General features: G+C 45.3%; 1 protein-coding gene across 1 annotated transcript in view; it reads right to left on the bottom strand.

The window, feature by feature from the left end:
- Positions 1-19,947, bottom strand: part of RGS12 (regulator of G protein signaling 12) — a 173,193-nt gene that overhangs the window by 22,106 nt on the left and 131,140 nt on the right. The window contains exons 6-17 of the mRNA XM_083151805.1: positions 17,552-17,644; positions 16,980-17,123; positions 14,974-15,153; positions 13,301-13,460; positions 11,848-11,960; positions 10,559-10,750; positions 10,194-10,267; positions 8,909-9,035; positions 7,515-7,611; positions 7,109-7,176; positions 2,785-2,938; positions 978-1,592 (exon numbers count right to left, since the gene is read on the bottom strand). Coding sequence (XP_083007931.1) covers positions 978-1,592; positions 2,785-2,938; positions 7,109-7,176; positions 7,515-7,611; positions 8,909-9,035; positions 10,194-10,267; positions 10,559-10,750; positions 11,848-11,960; positions 13,301-13,460; positions 14,974-15,153; positions 16,980-17,123; positions 17,552-17,644 — 2,017 coding nt within the window. The remainder of the gene's footprint in view (positions 1-977; positions 1,593-2,784; positions 2,939-7,108; positions 7,177-7,514; positions 7,612-8,908; positions 9,036-10,193; positions 10,268-10,558; positions 10,751-11,847; positions 11,961-13,300; positions 13,461-14,973; positions 15,154-16,979; positions 17,124-17,551; positions 17,645-19,947) is intronic.

Raw genomic sequence — 19,947 nt, 5'->3', positions numbered from 1 at the left:
GAAAAACAAAAAGTTTTAATTTAAATTAAAAAAAGAGAAAACCTTTGCGAAACGTACTCAACAGAATTAAAAAAATATATATGTATACAACGATCACATAATTGTGGTTTCTTTTTGTTTTTCAACATAGAATACAGTTTAAAAAAAAATTCCCGTAGTAGAAAAATATTAAATCTTATAATTCATATAGAACGTCTTCAGTGAGTTTGGCCACCTAACACGACCTTTACCACTAGGGACAATACGTTCCCCCTCTTCCCACTGATTTTGCACATTTGGCCGGGTCAGAAGTAATGCTTGGTACTGGTATTTATAACATTAAATCCGAGTTAATTTCATTTGAAAATCAGTACAAAGAACAGGAGACAAATTATTCCTAGGGAGATATGGGTCACGAAGATGATGACAACTGTTATATGGACAAAAGGCAAGAGAACGACTTCATAGGGACATGAGTCACCCAAACACGTCAACATCGAAGTCATGCAGACTCCAAAATGTCAAAACTACATTACGTGGTACTGAAGTGTACCGATATCAGGACAGGGTAATTAGCCTTTTCTACTGCTTGAAAATCAAGCATATCAAATGCACCAATTATACCAGGAAATCATTCTATAATAACGATACCATCTGCTGTAGGTCTCCCTGTGCGGTATCGGGCATAAGCACAAGTCACAACATTTACAAGACGAGTCGATGCGCTTATCTAGTGGGCAGTTTTGGCACTTGGATTAAACACAATCCCTGTTGCCCTTTTGTACATTGTACTAGTGTTGTAAACCGAGATCTAGGTTATATATATATTTAGTTAATAAAAAATAAAAAAAAGTAATAAAAAATGTGCAATTCTGCAATATTTAAAAAGTGCAAAAACAATAATATACACAACCGTGTATAGTTAAAAAAAAAAAAAAATTAAAAACTCCAAAAAAAAAAAAAATTAAATAAAATCAAAAACTAAAATCTAGAAATACCTGATCTCTGATATCCAGAGTTATCTTGAGTGCCCGAGCATGGAGGTGGGGGCGAAAAGTTGGCTTCGGAGATCTTACTCACATCGTAAGGTGGAGTGGGGGGTAGTGGTAGTAAAGTGCTATTGGGACTGCTAATGTCTCCTTCGGCCACTAGGGTTAGATCAGCAACATTGTCATCTTCTACAGTCTGGATATTCCCAATGGACAAGTCTCTGGAGAGCCTCTCTCTGCTGGGGGCATGTCTGTCCTGAACGTGTGGAATTGGGGACAAGGCAGGGTTAAATGGAAGGTATGGTTTCCGTCCAGCAGGTGGCACATTGTCTAATTTGTCCCTCTTTTCCAGCCCGCTGTGCTTACTGGACTTGTCTGCCCCATTGAGCGGGAAGTCTTGTTTAGTACCCAACATAACACGGGAAGACCCATTATTGCCTTTATCGACACTATTGCTCTTCTCAGTCCTCTTCCTGCCGGAGTGTGCAGCCATTGGGATGGAGGAGGCGACATCCAGCGGAGACAGGCGGAGGAAATCGGGAAGCACCAGGTCCTCCTTCCGTAGAAGACCACGCTGATCTTCTGCGCGGTTACTCTGAGCTTTTGAAATCAGTTCAAAAAAGGCTGCAAGAAAAAGAAAAAAAACCTTTGTGAAACCTAAAATATAATTTTAAAACAGCGGCAAGGAAAAATGAAGATCTGGCGGGATAAGGACAACTGCCCAATTTTACAGATTACCAACAGAAGACGGCAGACGGACTGCAAATATGGCATGAAAAGGCTTAGACACCGCTCCATAGAAACTAGGAGGGTTATTCCGATCGCTTCGGTTCCCAGAGTGTTCGCACAGGGGATCAATGTTCTGTGTCTGCGCATATGCAGACGCAGGGTGCACGCTAGCACAGCATGCGGCGGGTGGCACAACCCATGGGAATATCCAGCATTTCATGGTAATCGTCCGGTGACACAGGTGCGGGGGGGGGGGGGGGGCAGGCAGCTGACATCACCTGATGCAGAGCTCTCTGAGATGAGACACCATAGAGGTGTCTCTGATCTGTGAGCTCTGGAGAAATCATTCAATGGTCCCCGACCCATGAATGATTTCTCCCCAGCTGTGAATGGATGATTATGAAAATCATCCATTTGCAGCCGTGCAGGGATCCGCGGCGTACGAGGAAGGGAGCGACTGGCACTGCGTGTGGCGGGCGGGCAAGTCAACCGGAATAAAGGTCCTAGATTTCTTCCATAGAAAATACCTTAAACATTCCCCAGTTTCTCACTGCTAGTAGAATACGGAAGAGTGTAGGACTCCTAAAACAACCGTACAGCTGTCCGTCACTGGGCGGCTTTGAGCTGAAAGCCGTTAAAACTTGCTGTTTTGAGCAGCTTTCAGCTCAAAATCGCCCAGTGTGTATGGGTCCTTAGAGTTGTACGTTTGCCAGATGGTGAGATCTGTGCGTCGTTCTGTGAGATTACATGCCGTGCCTCCAACCGGCACCATAGATGACAGGCTGTGGCTGTTCGGTGGGTGGCAGGGGCAGAGACGGGCATGTCACCCTTAGTTTCTGGCCGCGCTGAAGCCAATGGCTGCATTCTTGGACCCAGCTGAGCTGCATGAATATACTGTGCATCCCAAGTAAGCTGAGGGTTACTCAGAAGACCAAGATTAACGCGGATGATCTGACGCTTTGTCCTCAGATGCAGCAGCGGGATCCCAGAAGTCAGCTGGCAGACGCACTTTTACACAAGACGCCTCCTGCAGCATTTGCATACAATCTTTGCAGCAGTTATAAATGCAGCCAATTCAAACATTTACCTTCTGCTTCGTCCAGATTAATTTTATGCTGATTTTTTCTGCCCATCCTCAAAACCGCGTCATCCTTCCTCGACACGCGAAGATCTTTGGTTCCTTTCCCGTATTCTCCCTTCAGTCTGATGGAGGCGGATTTTACCAGCGGCCGATCTTCTACCTACAGAAAGGTCAGAGACAGTGAGCTACCCGGTCATACAGTGAGGCCCCGTATAGCAGCCATTTATCTACCCCGCTGCCTCAGATGAAGCTTTAAGGAATCTCATAACAAAGAACAAAAGCAGCATTTCCTTCTCAGAACGGTCTAAAAAAATAATATTCCCGCGAATGAGTGATTACATTCTCACCAAAGTTCTAGTCTCACCATTAATAAATAGCTTGAAGTTCATGAGAGTATATTTGTGCAACTGAGAAATTGCCTATATCTATCACGGCGTGACAGGCTGCTGCGCTGGTGTATAAATCCGGTAAGCGATCGGACAACTTGCAAAATGGTTTTTGTGATTTAGCATCAAATCGTCAAAGACATTTCGGCAGATGCATCAAAGCTTGGAGAGAGAACGTTCCGGCCAATCACCTCCTGGCATTTTTTAAATTCAAACTGCTGTTATTTTTCATACAAAGCCTGTAATACGGCAGATAGAGGATTGGTCGGCACTTTAGCTCTCTCCAAACATTGATACATCTCGCCCCTAGAGATCTAGGGCCAGTATTTCATTATTCGCAATCGGGAAGGGGCGCTATTTATCTAACCACTATGAGCCAAAATGAGCTGCGGCTTATCGGGAATGTTGTTTTACCATATCCCAGAAAATAGGGCCGTTTCTAGCAAAAACACGTTTCATTGAACCGGTGTATTTACGTCAAAAAATGTTTTGCCGGGGGACCACGTTGGATAGAGAAGGAAATTTAACCCCTTCCTGACGCAGCATGTTTTTGCCTTCCTGACAGAGCCCTTTTTTTCAAATCTGACATGTCTCACTTAAGTGGGGATAACTTTTTTTTGCTTTTACTTATCCCAGTGATTTTGAGATTGTTTTCTCGTGACACATTGTACTTCAAGTTAGTGGTAAATTTTGGTCGATACAGTCTGTGTTTTTTTGTGAAAAATACCAAAATGTCGTAAAAAAATTGAAAATTTAGCAATTTTCAAAATGTTAAATTTTCTGCTTGTGAGACAAATAATCATACCACTCAAAATAGTTAATAACTAACATAGACCATATGTCTACTTTATGTTTCCATCATTATTTCAGCCTCCTTTTAATTTTTTTGGACACTAGGAGGCTTAAAATATGAATAGCAAATTCTCAAATTTTCAAGAAAATTTCAAACACTGATTTTTTTAGGGACCAGTTCAGTTCTGATGTGACTTTGAGGGACTTGTATGTGAGACACCCCCATAAATGATGCCATTTCAAAAACTGCACCCCTCACATTATTCAAAACAGCATTTTGGAAGTTTGTTAACCCTTTAGGTGTTTCACAGGAATTAAAACAAAGCGTAGGTGAAATTTCAAAATTTCATTTTTTTTGCAGATTTGCAATTTTAATACATTTTTCTAAGGAACACAGTAGATTTTACTAGAGAAATGTGACTAAAAATTGATTCCCCCAATTCTTTTGTTTTCATAAATATCCTATATGTGGCCCTAGTGTGCACGTTGACCAAACCATAGGCTTCATAATAGAAGGAGCACCTACTTGATTTTGGAGCCTCCTTTTTATGAGATTATTTTTTAGGCACCATGTAGGTTTCTAGGCACCATAAGATGCTAATAGTTAGGAACCCCCCCACAAGTGACCCCATTTTGCAAACTACACCCATCAGGGAATTCATCTAGGGGTATAGTGTACATTTCAAACCCCCAGGGGTTTCACCAATTGTGGTACAACTGGGCAGTGAAAATTAAAAATTTATTTTTTTTACACAAAAATGCAGTTCTGGCTCCAAATTTTTCATTTTCACAAGGAATGAAGGAGACAAAGCACCCCAAAATCTGTGCCCCAATTTCTCCCGAGTACGGCAATGCCTCACATGTGACCAAAAAAGACCATTTGGGTGCATGACAGGTGAAGGGAAGGAGTGATTTTTGGATTTTGCAGCTCAGATTCTGGTGGAATGTTGGTGGGTGCTATGTCGCATTAGCAAGACCCCCGAAGCACCAATACAGTGGAACCCCCCCACAAGTGACCCCATTTTGCAAACTACACCCCTCAGGGAATTCAACTAGGGGTATAGTGTACATTTCAAACCCCCAGGGGTTTCACCAATTTTGATACAACTGGGCTGTGCAAATGAAAAATTAAATTTTTTACACAAAAATGCAGTTCTGGCTCAAAATTTTTCATTTTCACAAGGTATGAAGGAGAAAAAGCACCCCAAAATCTGTGCCCCAATTTCTCCCGAGTACGGCAATGCCTCATGTGTGACCAAAAAATGGCATGACTCAGAAGGGAAGGAGTGATATTTGGGGTTTGCAGCACAGATTCTGGTGGAATGTTGGTGGGTGCTATGTCGCATTAGCAAGACCCCCGAAGCACCAATACAGTGGAACCCTCCCACAAGTGACCCCATTTTGCAAACTACACCCCTCAGGGAATTCAACTAGGGGTTTAGTGTACATTTCAAACCCCCAGGGGTTTCACCAATTTTGATACAACTGGGCTGTGCAAATGAAAAATTAAATTTTTTACACAAAAATGCAGTTCTGGCTCAAAATTTTTCATTTTCACAAGGTATGAAGGAGAAAAAGCACCCCAAAATCTGTGCCCCAATTTCTCCCGAGTATGGCAATGCCTCATATGTGACCAAAAAATACCAGTTGGGTGCATGGCAGGACTCAGAAGGGAAGGAGTGATTTTTGGATTTTGCAGCTCAGATTCTGGTGGAATGAATGGTGGGTGCACCCCCAAAAAGTTGCTGATCAGTTAATTTATACTGATCAGCACAAAAGGGGGGGCAGCAGGGGGGGCAGCAGTCAGTTGCACAGGCAGCACAACCTTTGGTGCAACTGACAGGTATATATATTAAAAAAAAAACCCTGCACCCCCAAAAAGTTGCTGATCAGCACAGATATACTGATCAGCACAAAAGGGGGGGGGGCAGCAGACACAAAATATAGCACTCTCTGTCACTATCTGTCACTATCTGTCACTATATGACACTGCAGCAGCAGCACACAGGAAGTGACAAGATCCAGGAAGCATCCAGCTGCTGGCAGCACGCTACCAGCGGTGATCAGGTAAGTATCAGGCAAGGATCAGGTATGTATATCATGACAGATTGGTCGGTGACCGCTCTGCACGCAATTCCAGACCGGAATTGAGTCTGCAGCGCAGTCACCGTTAGTTTAAATCACGCGCCATGGCTGTGATTGGTCCGTCGGACCAATCACAGCCTTGGGGGCAGGTGGGGTGAGGTGTGGTCATCACCGGTGACCCCCTCACGCCCCCTCACACCCGGCGGTGATTGATCCCTGTGTTACCGAGCGTCAGATTCGCGTCTGATTAGCCGGTAACACAGGAAAACGCTGCGATTGGTTGTTCACATTGAACAGCCAATCGCAGCGATCGCCGACGGGGGGGAGGCATCGCCGCCCCCCCCTGGGCATGCTGGGACATGTCTGCTGTCAGGGACAGCAGACATCGTCCCTCTGTCAACGCGTCCCTAGACGCGGTGACAGTTTAAAGTCATGACGTATATATACGTCATGTGTCGGGAAGTACATCCCGGCCATGACGTATATATACGTCAAATGTCGGGAAGGGGTTAAAAACATAAAAAAATAAAACGGGAAAAATCTTTTCCGTTTTTTTTGCACCAGATGCTTATGTAGTTATGGTATATTCAATCAACAAGGTCTAGGACTACAGTCAAAAGGTCGACAGGGACAAAAGGCCAACATGGAAAAGGCTGACATGAGTTTTTCATGTTTCTTGGTGTCTATGTCAACATAGGTCGGTATGGACACAGTCTATGTGTACCGCTTGCGCTGACCATGCTTCAGGCACGGTGCCTCGGCACACTATTCCATGCCGTAGCAGATGGTAGGGTATGAAATAGCACCTGTCGACTCAATTTTTTTAAAATAAAAAACTTGAGTCGATTTTTTTCAGGTCGACTTTTTGACCATTGACCAATAGTGGTTGACCTTTTGAATTGCCAACCTAGACACTGTAGACCTAATGACTGCATACTGTTTATTTGGGGGTGATTGAACAGCAGCCTAAGGCATAAAGAACACTAACAGCAGCAAAGCACATATTAGTATAAGAAAACATCGATTTTCAAATGAAAATACAAATATTTTGTTGGCGAAATAATTACCGTGGATGTATGATTTCTGGAGTTTGCGACTGCCTGCGTTGATTTGATGGCCGCTGCCTTCCCTTTGTCTGCAATCAAGTAAAAGCTCTAAGTTATAACTCAAACAGTAAAATAAAAATAAAGGTTAGCCCCACAAAAAGAACAATAACTGACTACAGCATAAGCTCCTGTTCAAGGCTGAACCTGCAATATGTAACGCGTACAATGACGGAGACCTACGGGAACGTGACCTTGTTCCTGCCCAGTTCCTCCCAGCACATACCAGTCTCCACAATAGGAGAAAAGCACAAATAAAACACAAAACATTTCCATATTATAGTAAAGGGCGACCTATGGATATACTGTATCAGGTCGGTGCTAACACGGCAGGTTTTATTGTTGTTTGCAGACAATTTCTCGGACTCACCTTTACTTCTACAGTTCTCCTTCTCTTCCAGTACAACTCTCTGCCCATCCAAGGTGGAGATGGGGACCCCCAAATCTAGATGTTCCTGCTCCCCGCTCTGTAGTGACAGCACAAAATACTTTGGTTTTCCTTTCATAGGTTTTTAAGGTAAAAGATTATATATAAAAAAAAACTCCACCACCACCGCTATTAGCCTAATGGATGATGGGACTCTGGTCGGCTTCGGCTGCACGTGCGCTGAGGTTACCGGGGTCACACCTGCATGAAGCGGACACGTGCAGGTGTATCGGGCCAGTATAGGCAGGAGGCCGGCAGTACTGGACTGATGAAGGCTTGTGACACTCTGTATTTCATCTTAACGTCATTAGTGCTAACCGACGGACGTATAAAACCTTGGAGAGAGATAAGATACCAACCAATCAGCTCCTGTTATTTTTCAGTTAGAAGCTGATTGGTACATTACCCCTCTAAAACACTCCGGAGCAGACTCTGCAGCAGCCTATGACGGTGCGCAAAGGAACGGTCTACAGCAGGGGTGGGGAACCTTTTTTGTTACCCGGGCCATTTTAAATGCATGAAATCCTTCTGGGGGCCAGTACCTTGATTCCCCCGTCCCGTGCTCCGGACGCCGCAGATTAACTGCTGCTGGACGCCTGTCGCGCTCCCATCCGCGTCACCACCCAATGCGAGACTCCCTTACATATCTTCCGCGGAGATCGCCAGGTGGGAGGGCGGGCCACTTAAGCTTACGGCCTGCGTTAGGTTGACATTGGCCAGGTCGACAGTCAAAAGGTCAACAAGGGTTTTTCACTTCGTTTTTTTTCTCCCGAATGTGGAAATTGACCCTATATCGGTGCACCGCATCCTCTCACATGGCACCGTTGCGCTCACCATGCTTCGGGCACGGTTCCTCGCTACACTGGGCACACTATTCTATTCTCCCTCCACAGCCTAGTCGACACATGTCGGCACAAAGAAAAAGTGAAACCCCCATGTCAACCTTTTGTTGAGCTTCAATCCATGTCGACCATAGGCATTTCAACGTATTTCAGTGCTTGATCATTGGATGTGTCGACCTTACAGCCGTATACTAATAGGACAATGCGACAAGACAATGCTACAACTAGACTGCTAGAACATTCTATATGACCAATCTCAATGCTAAAGACCAGATCTTTCCATTAGGCAGAATGACGGTTAATGGTCACCTGACTAAATGCCTCTGTAACATGTAGAAAGCTTTAAATCGAGGCAGCCGCGTATACTTGGATACAAAACGCTGTGTCGGAAGAAGATACACTTCTATCACAGTTATAACCCCACAATATAGTCAATATATAGGGATACGCAGCACAATGGTGGCGTTCGTGTAGACGGGAGGCCGCAGTACTTACAAGCCTCGCTACCAGCTCGCTAAGGTTCAGCCCGTACTTCGCCACAACTGGACGCAAGACTTCAGTTACTGGCTTTGTAGGTTTGGCTTTCAGTCCCACTGATCTGTTAATTGGTACAAGATCCAAGCTGGAAAAAAAATAAAAAAAATACATAAATAAATTAAACTGTGTTTTGTGTTAGAAGCCTCTTTCTTTGGGATTAAACTCTACCACTGGATATCCTTTTTCTGTATGCCTCCATATAGGCAATTAGATTGTAGGCTCTTTGGAATGAGGACCTATTTTCCTTTTACAGACCTAAACTTTCTAGAGCAGATATGGGGAACCATTTGCACTCCAGCTGTTGTTGTACTACACATCCCGGCAACAGTTTAAGCACGGCCAAATAATAAAACTGTAGCAGGGCATGCTGGGATGTGTAGTCCAACAACAGCTGGAGGGCCAAAGGTCCCCAACCTTGTTCTAGAGTATCTGGCATTAACATTTTATGACCTATTGCATGTTTTCGGTTTACCCCAGTGATGACACCAGTAAAGCAGATTAACGAATATGGTTTAGTAATTTTGGTTTTTAGTACATAACTAATTGTAGCTCGTACACCAAAACATTGCGATTCATTCTGATTAGATACTCCACCATCTGACGGAAAAGGTTCACAGTATTTCCGTACATTCAAACGAACAGTGGGATTTAAAACGGCAACCGTAATCCTAATACAGTCTACACCAGTGTTGGGGAACCAGATGTTATTGAACTACACATCCCAGCATGCCCTGCAACGGTTTTTCTATCTGGCCGTGTCAAAACTGTTGCAGGGCATGCTGGGATGTGTATTTGAACAACAGCTGCCACGGTTCTCCGTCATCGGTCTACGCATTACAAGTTTTAATAATGCCCATTTAAATGGACACGGGATCACACGGGGTTAATGGTCAGATGCTGACTACAATGCTCCATGAAAACAAGCAAGCGTGTGTTATTTCACACAGCTGCACAATGAGAGGACCGGAGCCAGGTTAGTCATCTATGAGAACGAAGTGTGGAACCCTGCTGCGATTATAAGGGTTCTATGCACAGACCTTTACAGCCCCGTACCTATACACTGCAGCAGCCATCGCTGGAAGAGTATGGAGGTTGCAGACCACATATCGCAGCCTCTCACAATGACACACATTTATTATACAACCCGGAACGGAATCCTGGCTGCCAGGAGGGTCTGCAATGGAAAAAAAGTCTCTCTGCCGCCCAGATTTACATTTTGTTAGATTCATTTTGTTTTTCCTACCGGAATAAAGTCCGTTTCTCTATTCTTAGATCCCGGGACTCCAGAATGCTGCTGTCTTGGCTGAGAACCAGAGGCTTCATTACATGCGGAGAGAAAATAAAACAGAAACATCCAATAAATTACACATGGGAGAGGCAGGGAGGTATGACGCCGCCTGCACGCTTCTGCTTGTGCAGGACCCTATAATAAGCTCAAGTCGTTTAACTCCTTCCCTGCGCTATAAGCAACAGTAAGCGGTGGCCCAGCCAAAGAGCGCGCCGCAGCCGGTGTGTCTGAGACTGAGGGGGGTAAGGTGGAAAGAGACATCGCATTATCTATTCAACAGAATCAAACACTCTGGACGGGATAGAAATACAATACTGTACCTTGCTGCCTCCGACTAAAAATAGATCCACCGCAGCGATGTTGAATCCGTGTTTCTCACACAAGCCGCTCAAGATTTCCTTAATGGAAAAGCCAGTTTTCACGGCCATGGCACAGGATGAGCCGTCTGGCATGGCGATGTAACAGTGCTTGGGGGATTTGTCCGAAGAAGAAGAAACTCTCGATGATTCGAACTTTGGAGAAGATAGAAACGGGACACGGTAATAAGTAAGTGCAGACGGCGGAACCGGAGAGAGTCAAACATGGCTAATTGGCCGTATCCGGCGGAGTAAAGCTACACAGCGTGCAGGCTTGTAATGGTGGGACATGATGGGATTACTGAAGTTGGTTAGTGGAGCCAACAGATCTAAACCAGGATGTTTCTAAATAATTTGGCCGCAATAACCTGACTGCGGGTCAAAAAAAAAAAAAAAAACCTCCAGAAAGTTCGTTTTTTGCTATTCAATTAATCCCTAATGTAGCTGTGAATGGGAATTAATGCATCTTATAGTTTGTACCTCCTAAATAGGGGAAAAAAAACCCCTAAAAGATATAAAAATGTTACAAAGAGATAAAAATGTGCTATACATTTATAATGTGCCATTTCTAATTCTATACCCCGTATCGTGGGAGTGCACACGTAAAAAATACTGCATGATACGTGCGTTAAGTTAACCACGTTGAATGTACGGAACTGGCCGCTAATTGAATGATTGGTTTGGTGCGGATGTTCACAATATTACCACAAGGGGCGCAGCTGAGAAAGCTTTCTAATTTGCATACCAGAGCCACACGCACAGAGAAGACTGATGATGCATAAAATGTTATGGGCCGTCTCTACCCTAATTCAACTAAAACGCCTAACCATTGCCAGTGGCTTTTAGATAAATGAGAGGATGGTTTCATGAGCATTAGATTGACAGTGGGACAATGAAAAGAGGCTTTTGCCCCCCCCCCCCCCCCCCCTTCGGCCAAACTAAAGTGTCTAGAAATTCAGTGATAACGGACACAAATAAAAGGGAATATTTTGGAGACTACAGCCTAGCATACGTTCTTAGGGTAAATGATCTGGCCAGCTCCACCAAATATCGCAGACACATACACTATCTCCTGGCTAAACTAACTAACCCCCCTATGTAGCCACACGTTTAGAAATGTCACAAGCATCCATCACGGTGATAAGATGCGTATAACAGCAGTTACAAGGGTAGAAATGTAGCGCCTGATGTCAAAACGATTGATCAGATTTTCTGCCTTGTAAAACAATTAGGATTCTTAATGTGATCCTTACCTCCAGCACATTGCCATTACTGCCACAATGAATCATCTCGAGACTGGCTGAAGAGGATACAGAGCCTTGCGATTCCCGTCTCCTGCTGGGGACCCCATTGATAACAGAACAATCTGCCAGGAAAATAGTTACAGACAACGGTCAGCTGCAGATTCGGAGACCGCCCGGCCAGCAGGATAATGCTGCGTGACAGCAGAACGCCCAGACAGGAGCAGGGCGAGATCTAAAACACACACTCTACACTGACATCACTATTCTTTCATTGTCACAACTTTTATTTTATATTACAGGCCAAGTCGTCACCGGGTCGCCTGCGCGGAGGCCGCCGTGGACATCATTGGGGACGAGGTAAGTATGGGAAAAAAGGGGCTGGGGGGACAAAAAAAACAAACAAACAAAAAACCCGAAATATTCTGAAAAACCACGGTTTTTAACCACATGCGATTCTAAATGCAATCCACTGGTGGGGGGCGGATGGGGAGAGGGGGCCGGAGGGACCGCTGGCGGCGTGGGAGACGGCGGCGTTATGTAGCGCAAGAAGTAGTGCTAGCGGGTGGCGGGGGTCAGTCAGCGGAGGCGGCAGAAGTGTTTAAAACACTGTGCAACACTCGTGATTGGCTGAGATCGCTCTTCCAGCACCCGATGTGCCATCTCATGATGGCATGCGACATCGGGTGCTGCAAAGGGGGCACTTTAGCACCACAAGATGCGATCGGGTTCGATGGACATCGCACTGCGATGTTGCATCGAATCCGATCGCACAAGTGTATGGGCAGCATAAGAAGACATTAATGGAATAATATAAATCCAGTGACTGCCGTTCCTTATTGAGGGCCTCTACCTCCATGAAGAGTAGACCCAAACTCTATTTTCAATGATGAATTTTGAATTTGCTAGGAATATATCACAGGAAGATGTTTTGTGTCTTATCAGGCTTCCTGACACACCAGGGAGACACTAGGAGCATCAAATGCAATACATCACATCACAGGACGTCTTCTTGCCTGATCTCGTTAACAATAAGACACAGACACTGAATTAAAGGATGCTACTGTCCACAAGCTTCATGCGGTATGAAATAGTTATTGAGGTTAAGAATCCCTTTAAAAAGGGAAATGTAAGAGTATCCTTGGGACAGTGACGTGGAAAAGCCTGGTTTCACCAGAAGAATTGCTGTTTTCCTCTCTCCATGTGTTCACACCATCAATCAATGCACATTTGCATCACACCAATGTGACAGTCGAGTGTCACATCAGATCATAAAAGTAGAGTTTTCTTCCCGATAATAAAGATATGGTTAAAAAGGTTATTAAGAAGCCAGTAAGAGAACGCGACTAATTTAATAAAAGTTGTAAGAGAACATTAAAAAAATGTCACAAAGTCAACATCATTTGTACAACACCTAGAACACAGTATCTGGGCACATTTCTTAATCTAGCTTCTTTATTTTTACCGTTAGAGATGTCGCCATTCTCTCTCTTCTTCTGAGATTTCCCCATGCTCTTACTTCTGGACCAGGAGAAGAAAGTCCCTCTCTTCTTTCTCTCGTTGTCATCCTCCCCTCCCGACTCCTCATTTAGAGATCTCCCAGACTTGTTTTTTTTACTGAACTGCTGTAATGTGTGCACAAGAAACACAAGTCAGGCCAAGCGGCTCTAACCACAAAGGAATAATGCTGCTTTCAGACCGCAAAACTGGCTTTGACCAGGTATTTTAAAACGTTTCGAAAAACGGATCTGCCAGCTAAAAACCCTTTCACACCGCATGTCTTTAAACGGTATTTCAATGCAGTTTTTGTTCCTTCACAACAGTGAACACGTTTTAACCCATAGAAAACCATGGATGAAAAAAAAAAAAAAACGAGTCTGAAATGGGTAGGACCCTGCTTTATTACAGTTTAGAAATACCAGTTCAATAGAACCGGTAAATTCACTCTGCACCTTACAGACTGCACAAATTACCATTTTAAAACGGTATAAAAACTGCAAAATAACGGGTAAAAAGTGTGGTCTGAAAGGGGCATAAAAGGTCTTTATGATCCGGCTATAGCGTTCGGCTAGTGGTGTGGACAATTTGCTTCTCTGTTGAGATACCCCTCAGACATGGTGGTCCAGCATCTACAGCATGGGGTATTAGGGCAGACTAGATGGGCCAAGTGGTTCCATGGTGTACGCTGAAATGGTATGCGGTCCCTGGGTCCACAAATTCAATCTTGGCCTATGGTAGATCAACCATTTCAAGGTGTCGTCCTAGTCACTGTTGACCATTAGTGGTCGCCCAAGTGACTGTTGACCTAGACACAAAGGGATTCTTCGAACACAGCCGCCCGTCAGTCTCTGCACCAGCCCGCTCCCCAGACTAGCGGTGACATCAACAAGCCGAATCACAGCAATTCCCGCTAGCCGCTCAAGTCGGACATAGCTGCCCACAAGTCTCTGCACCTGCCTGCTCCCCGGCCCTAGCGGTGATATCACCCAGCCTGTTCGGGGCAATCCCCGCTAGCCGCTCAGAGTGCAATATTGGACACAGGTGCCTGCAAGTCCCTGCACCTGCCCGCTCCTAGTGGTAACATCATCCAGCCCATTTGCGGCAATCCCCTGCTAGCCGTCCAGAGCTCAACATCGGCACAGTGGACAGCCGTCCTTTGGCTGAGGAATACCTCTGCCTCTACAGGGTAAGACCAGGGATAGTGCTGGAACCTGGAACTTTTCCACACTGATCTCCCAAAAGGAGCGTAAACACTGGTTTTTATGAAAAGAAATCATAAATTTTAACCAGTATTTTATTTTTAGGTGTTCACTCAATCATCCATTAGGGCTCTTTTCTTATTAACCCTTTACCTAGCGCGGAACACACATCTTAACATTTCAGAAACTGGGCATCATTTACAGCAGATAATCACATCTAAATAATACATTTATAGAAAAAAAAAAAAAAAAAAAAGAAAAAGAAAAGAAAAACGGAGACATATAATTATATATAATAACACTGTGCTGCTTAAAAGGGCTGTTGAACAGCCAGATCACCAAACGTTCAACCACAGGAATATGGTGAGACACACAAACAGACCACATGATGCACAGAGCCCTCACCGACGGTATATGTAGGAGATATAAATGAGGATACCTTCTTAGGGGTAGAGATGTTGGAACGGTCAGAGCTGACGCTATGCTTTGAGGTCGGGCTGCTCGGTATCTCCTGGGGGTCAGGCAGCGAGCGCCCCTCCACTTCCGCTAGCATACACTCCTGGTACAGGTGAGACTTCAGGAATCGGGTGTAACTATCAAACTTCATCAGGTTGAAGATCTGGTGGTCCCGGCAAGAAAGGAAAAAAAAAAAAAAAGACTTTTCTTAGAACGATTATCACAAATATCACAAAAGCCATTTGCACCACCCCGCATTGCTAGTTACTATGGACTGCTTTATGGGATGGTAAAATATCGGTCACGGAACGCCATAGCCCGACCAAACCAGGGTCACTTTATGTACACCACACTGCACTGATCTGCCCATGTGGCGTGCGTATCTAGACCTATTGCAGAAGGAACAAATCATGTGTAATCTTTATAGTTCATCAGATCACCACATTGCTGTCACAGATATCAGTCTAGAACCTTCATGAATATTAATTTATCACACATGAAAATGATTTATCAAGTATCTATGGAGGAGAGGAGGGCAAAGCGGAGCTAGTAACCTACAGTAATGTCAGGAAGAATAATAATTCAATATAGAACTTTATTTTATTCTACAAACCTGCCGGCGAGGTCGGCCAGGTGCCAGCGCTAACTGCACACGACCAGCGAAACAGAGCACAGAGAAGGGTTCCCATTCACAACCCCAGTCCCTTCCTGGTTGATACATTCATCCAAAAGGATTGCATATTGCAATGCACTCCTGGGCGGTAAATGCCGCCCAGATCGTGCTGTCTATGCGGACCAATAATAAATGGGCCCCTTAGTGACAAAGATGACGACAAGGGCCCTCTCGCATGAGCTAATGTTCTAGAGGGGCTGGGGAAACAAACAGGGGTGAATAGTAATTAATAATCATCTGCTCTCCCACCAATTAGCAAAACTTTGTGGGGGTCTCTGGCCAGAGTTCAACAGATCCTTGTGCCATGTTAACAGATAAGAGTAATTCCTAAATAGGGATACAGTCACTGTCCCTATAGCTGTCTTAGGGGACTAATCAGCACCTGTCTTTGGGGTCACACCTCCCCGATTAAAATTTTCAATAATTCTTTCATTGCCAAAAAAATCCCAAAATACATCTTGCTTTATGGAAAAGTTATATTAGTAAAAATAATAAATTTGTATTTGAAATGTTTCTCGAGTAGGGTTTATGTAAGACAAATGAAGACAATCTGGGAGAAGTCACCTTATGACAAGTATATTCACTTCAATATCCTTTAAGTGCTTGCAAGGTATGGTTACCAGGGCTCCATGGCACATGCAGTGTATAGCGGTGTGGTTATGCTAATATATGGTAATGAGTATAAAATGGGACAGGAGCTCCCTGGGACACTAAATGTGCACCAACCCAAACCACGCTGAAAGCTTACTGAGCACAATCTGCCAGCAATCAGGCAGTATCAGTGGCGTAACAATAGCCCCGCAGACCCAGCGGTGGCGGGGAGGCGCTTAGAAAGTGTGGGCGCCGGGGAGGGGGGGGGGTCTGCGGGGCTATTGTTACCCACTGCCGCCTGCCATGACCTCCTACTGCCGCATCAGTGCGGTCCCGTCCCGGCACTCGTGGCTCCGAGTCCTGCTGCTAATGAAAAGGGACACTCACAAAATGGCTGCCCCCATACAGCAGACAGTTTTTTAAGATGCTAGAGGAGGCAGCAGCCTCCTCTAGCATCTTAAAAACGGTCTGCAGTATGTGGGCAGCCATTTTGTGAGTGTCCCTTTTCATTAACAGCAGGAGCCAGGAGAGCCGGGACGGAACCGCAGACAGACAAGACCAGCGGCGGACGCAGGAGGGGTAAGGCACGGGGGGTTAACTGTACTTGGGGGGGGGGGGGGGAGAAAAAAATGATAGTTACGCCACTGGGCAGGATCTCTCCTACACGGAGCATAGAGGATGTATGAAGACAGGTGCTTTAATGAATGCAAACGTAGAACGGTTACCTGGAGTTGCTGCTCTTTGAACATATCAGGGTGAGGCGCATTAAGAATGTCGTCGGCCAGCTGAGCCTGGCTGTCGATGTTCACAGGAGTGGTGGCCTTGCTGCTTAAAAACTTATTAAAGATTTCCCGGGCTCGGAACGACAGCTGCGGGCAGACAATAAAAGCACGGTTACATTAAGTCTCGCTGATATACACATAGCAGGACCCATCCACAGCCAATCAACACACCAGGAAGCCGTGACATCACTAGGGAGAGAACGGACAGGCCGTGATCTCATCAGCATCCACCATTACCAAATACTGTCCTCTGCAAACGGATGCAGAGACCTTGGCGGAAAGAGGATACCTTAAATGAACAGGGTGCGAGTTGCCGTTCGGGTGCCGTTTTAACGCTGAAAACGGCACCCGAATTACCCCTAACGTGCACCCTTCGCATGACCGAATTCACTGAAATTTGGCGAATCATCCGCACACATCGGGGTTATTAGGACAGACCCTTATATCTGCCCAGAAGATAGACAGTCAGATATACATACTGAACACAATCAGCAGCCACTGACTAAGGGACCTACCTCGTTTTTATCATGGGCAGGAACGCGGCTGAAATATTCGCAGGATTGCCAGAACAGGATGTTCTCCTCACTGAACTCCTTCTTTAGAAACTCCTGCAGCAGACAACACACAGGCATATTACATTTAGGCAAAGGTCCGCAGAGCTTCTATATACACAATGGGGTGAGATCGTCTGAGACACAAATGCAGCAGTTGATTACGGACATAATTATAAACGTTAAAAATGCAGTTTGTGTTTAATCAAGATTACGCTATAGTCTAAGGGCGAAATGTACGAAGGAGGTTATTCTGGTTGATATTCTCAGCCTTGCGAGTCCCCCAGACGCTGCCTACCCCCCTCTCGCACGCCGTGATCCCGTCCGAAGCCTTGGGTGGCGGGGGAGAAAATCATTCAATGGTCGGCGAACATAGAAATGATTTCTCCTGTGCGCACAGATCTGAGACGCCTCTGTGGTGATTCAGATCCGCAAGCGCCCTGTGCGGGAAGCGAACGTGCGTCTGACATCTGCGGACATCAGCTGCCTGTCCCCCGCACCCTTGGCAAATTACCATGAGAACGCCTAGCGTTTTCAGGGGTGAATGGCCATGAAACGCTGGGCATTCCCATGGGCAAATCCCAACGCGCGGGGGACCGATTAAACCAGAATCACCCCCTATGCCTTGAAAAGTGATAAAATGTAGAGATATAAACTACCAACCAATCAGCTCCTACCTGTCGTTTTTCAAACACAGCCGGTGACATGGCAGTTAGGAGCGGATTGGATGGTGGTTTATAATACGGTGACGGCTTAATTCTTAAAAAGTAAACCCTAACATAATACATTCCCTGCCTATTGTAGCGTACCCACCACCATCTCCACCCCCTCCGCAGATAGCACAGCATACAGCAGCAAGGAGCGCATTGGGAAAGGTATATGTTCAGCTGTTCAGCTGAACAGGTTACAATACCTGCCCCCTCTCTATGGTTTCATTTCGGAAGGGAGATGGCGGGGAGCCTAGCGCTGCTAACGTCCGTGATAAAGTCTCAGCAGTGTAATCAGATAGCCATGTGCGGGGCGGGGGCTGGCAGTGTTGCAGTCACACTCTCTTTCTAGTATAGAAATAGTAAGAGGGGAAGACAATGGAACCTGTTCAGCCGATCATTTCCCTGCTAAGGACGGACTGAGGGAAATGTTGGGCGTATGGCGACAGTAGGCGAGAGATTGCTCATTTCTTGCATAGTGTGAATGTATATTTCTGTGTCACGAAACATGCAGATGAAGAGGAGACCCTGTTAAAGGTTTAGCGGTGTTCCAGAATAATACATAGGGCAGCTGCCAACTCAAAATGAATTGTGTACAATTCCGGTATTGCGTCATTAGAGAGATGTCTAGCACTGGGGTAGTTTCTGTTGTCATTATGATTTAAAAAGAGTAAACACAGTTGTCTGACAATAAATGGCTTCACCCAACCACTAACCATGAGTGAAAGAAGTTTGTGAGTTATCATTCATTTTCTCTGACAAATGGCCAGAAAATCGCAAATTCTGCTAGGGTATGTAAACTTATGAGCACAACTGTATATCCTATATTGTGCATTTGCATGTACACTTGTAGGGGTGCCGGATGATGGCCGACAGATCCAGTAGGATCCCGAGTAATGGGCTATTCTCCCTCGTTGGGGTTCACGACCCCCATAGAGGGAGAATAGAACCTGTGGCAATCGCAGTGTACATGAAAAGGTATTTTTTGCAATTACCTCCCTGTCGAAGAACTGCATTTGGGATTCCGATGTCTGTATACTAACCATCGGAATACCGACCATCGGCCAGTCATACCACACCATAGCACATGTAACATTTTTCACCCCTGTAACACTGACACTGGCAAGAAGTGGCCCGATCTGGCACATCGGACAGACATATGGGGCATACTGTGTACCCACTAGGTCGTGCTTATGTGCGCTGTCAGAAACATCCTCCGTCAGCCCGGACAGACAGAAGACACTGCTAGCGAGGGCAATGCTGCTGAATGCAGCATGGCCAGGGCTCAGTAGATGATGGCATCCTCGATGATGCCTCTTCCGCCGGGTCTTCTCGTAGGCGATGTTGCCGAGTACACATTGTGTAGTGCGTCTCAGTCTAACACTCTGCGTTTCGGTTGGACTGGCTTAGGAGTGTCCAACACTCGGACTTGAACTATTAGAATGTTAGGGACTTACCCGATGGTAAAGTTACCTGGATATGGTGGGTAAGCTCACAACCTGGACCAAGATTATGCAAATCAACTCTATTTAGTTGCATAATATGTAATTAGTAATGAGTGAACAGTGCACCTGCATTCTCGCTCTCTCTGCAGCTAGGACCCTCCCTTATAAGTCATTTCTAGACCCCACAGTTATTTTGCTGACATTCGAA

The sequence above is a fragment of the Crinia signifera genome, chromosome 1, assembly GCF_055691185.1.
Source record: "Crinia signifera chromosome 1, ASM5569118v1, whole genome shotgun sequence".
NCBI classification, from domain to species: domain Eukaryota; kingdom Metazoa; phylum Chordata; class Amphibia; order Anura; family Myobatrachidae; genus Crinia; species Crinia signifera.
Note: the sequence above shows the minus strand (reverse complement) of the source record. Positions and strands in the feature narration are given on the sequence as shown.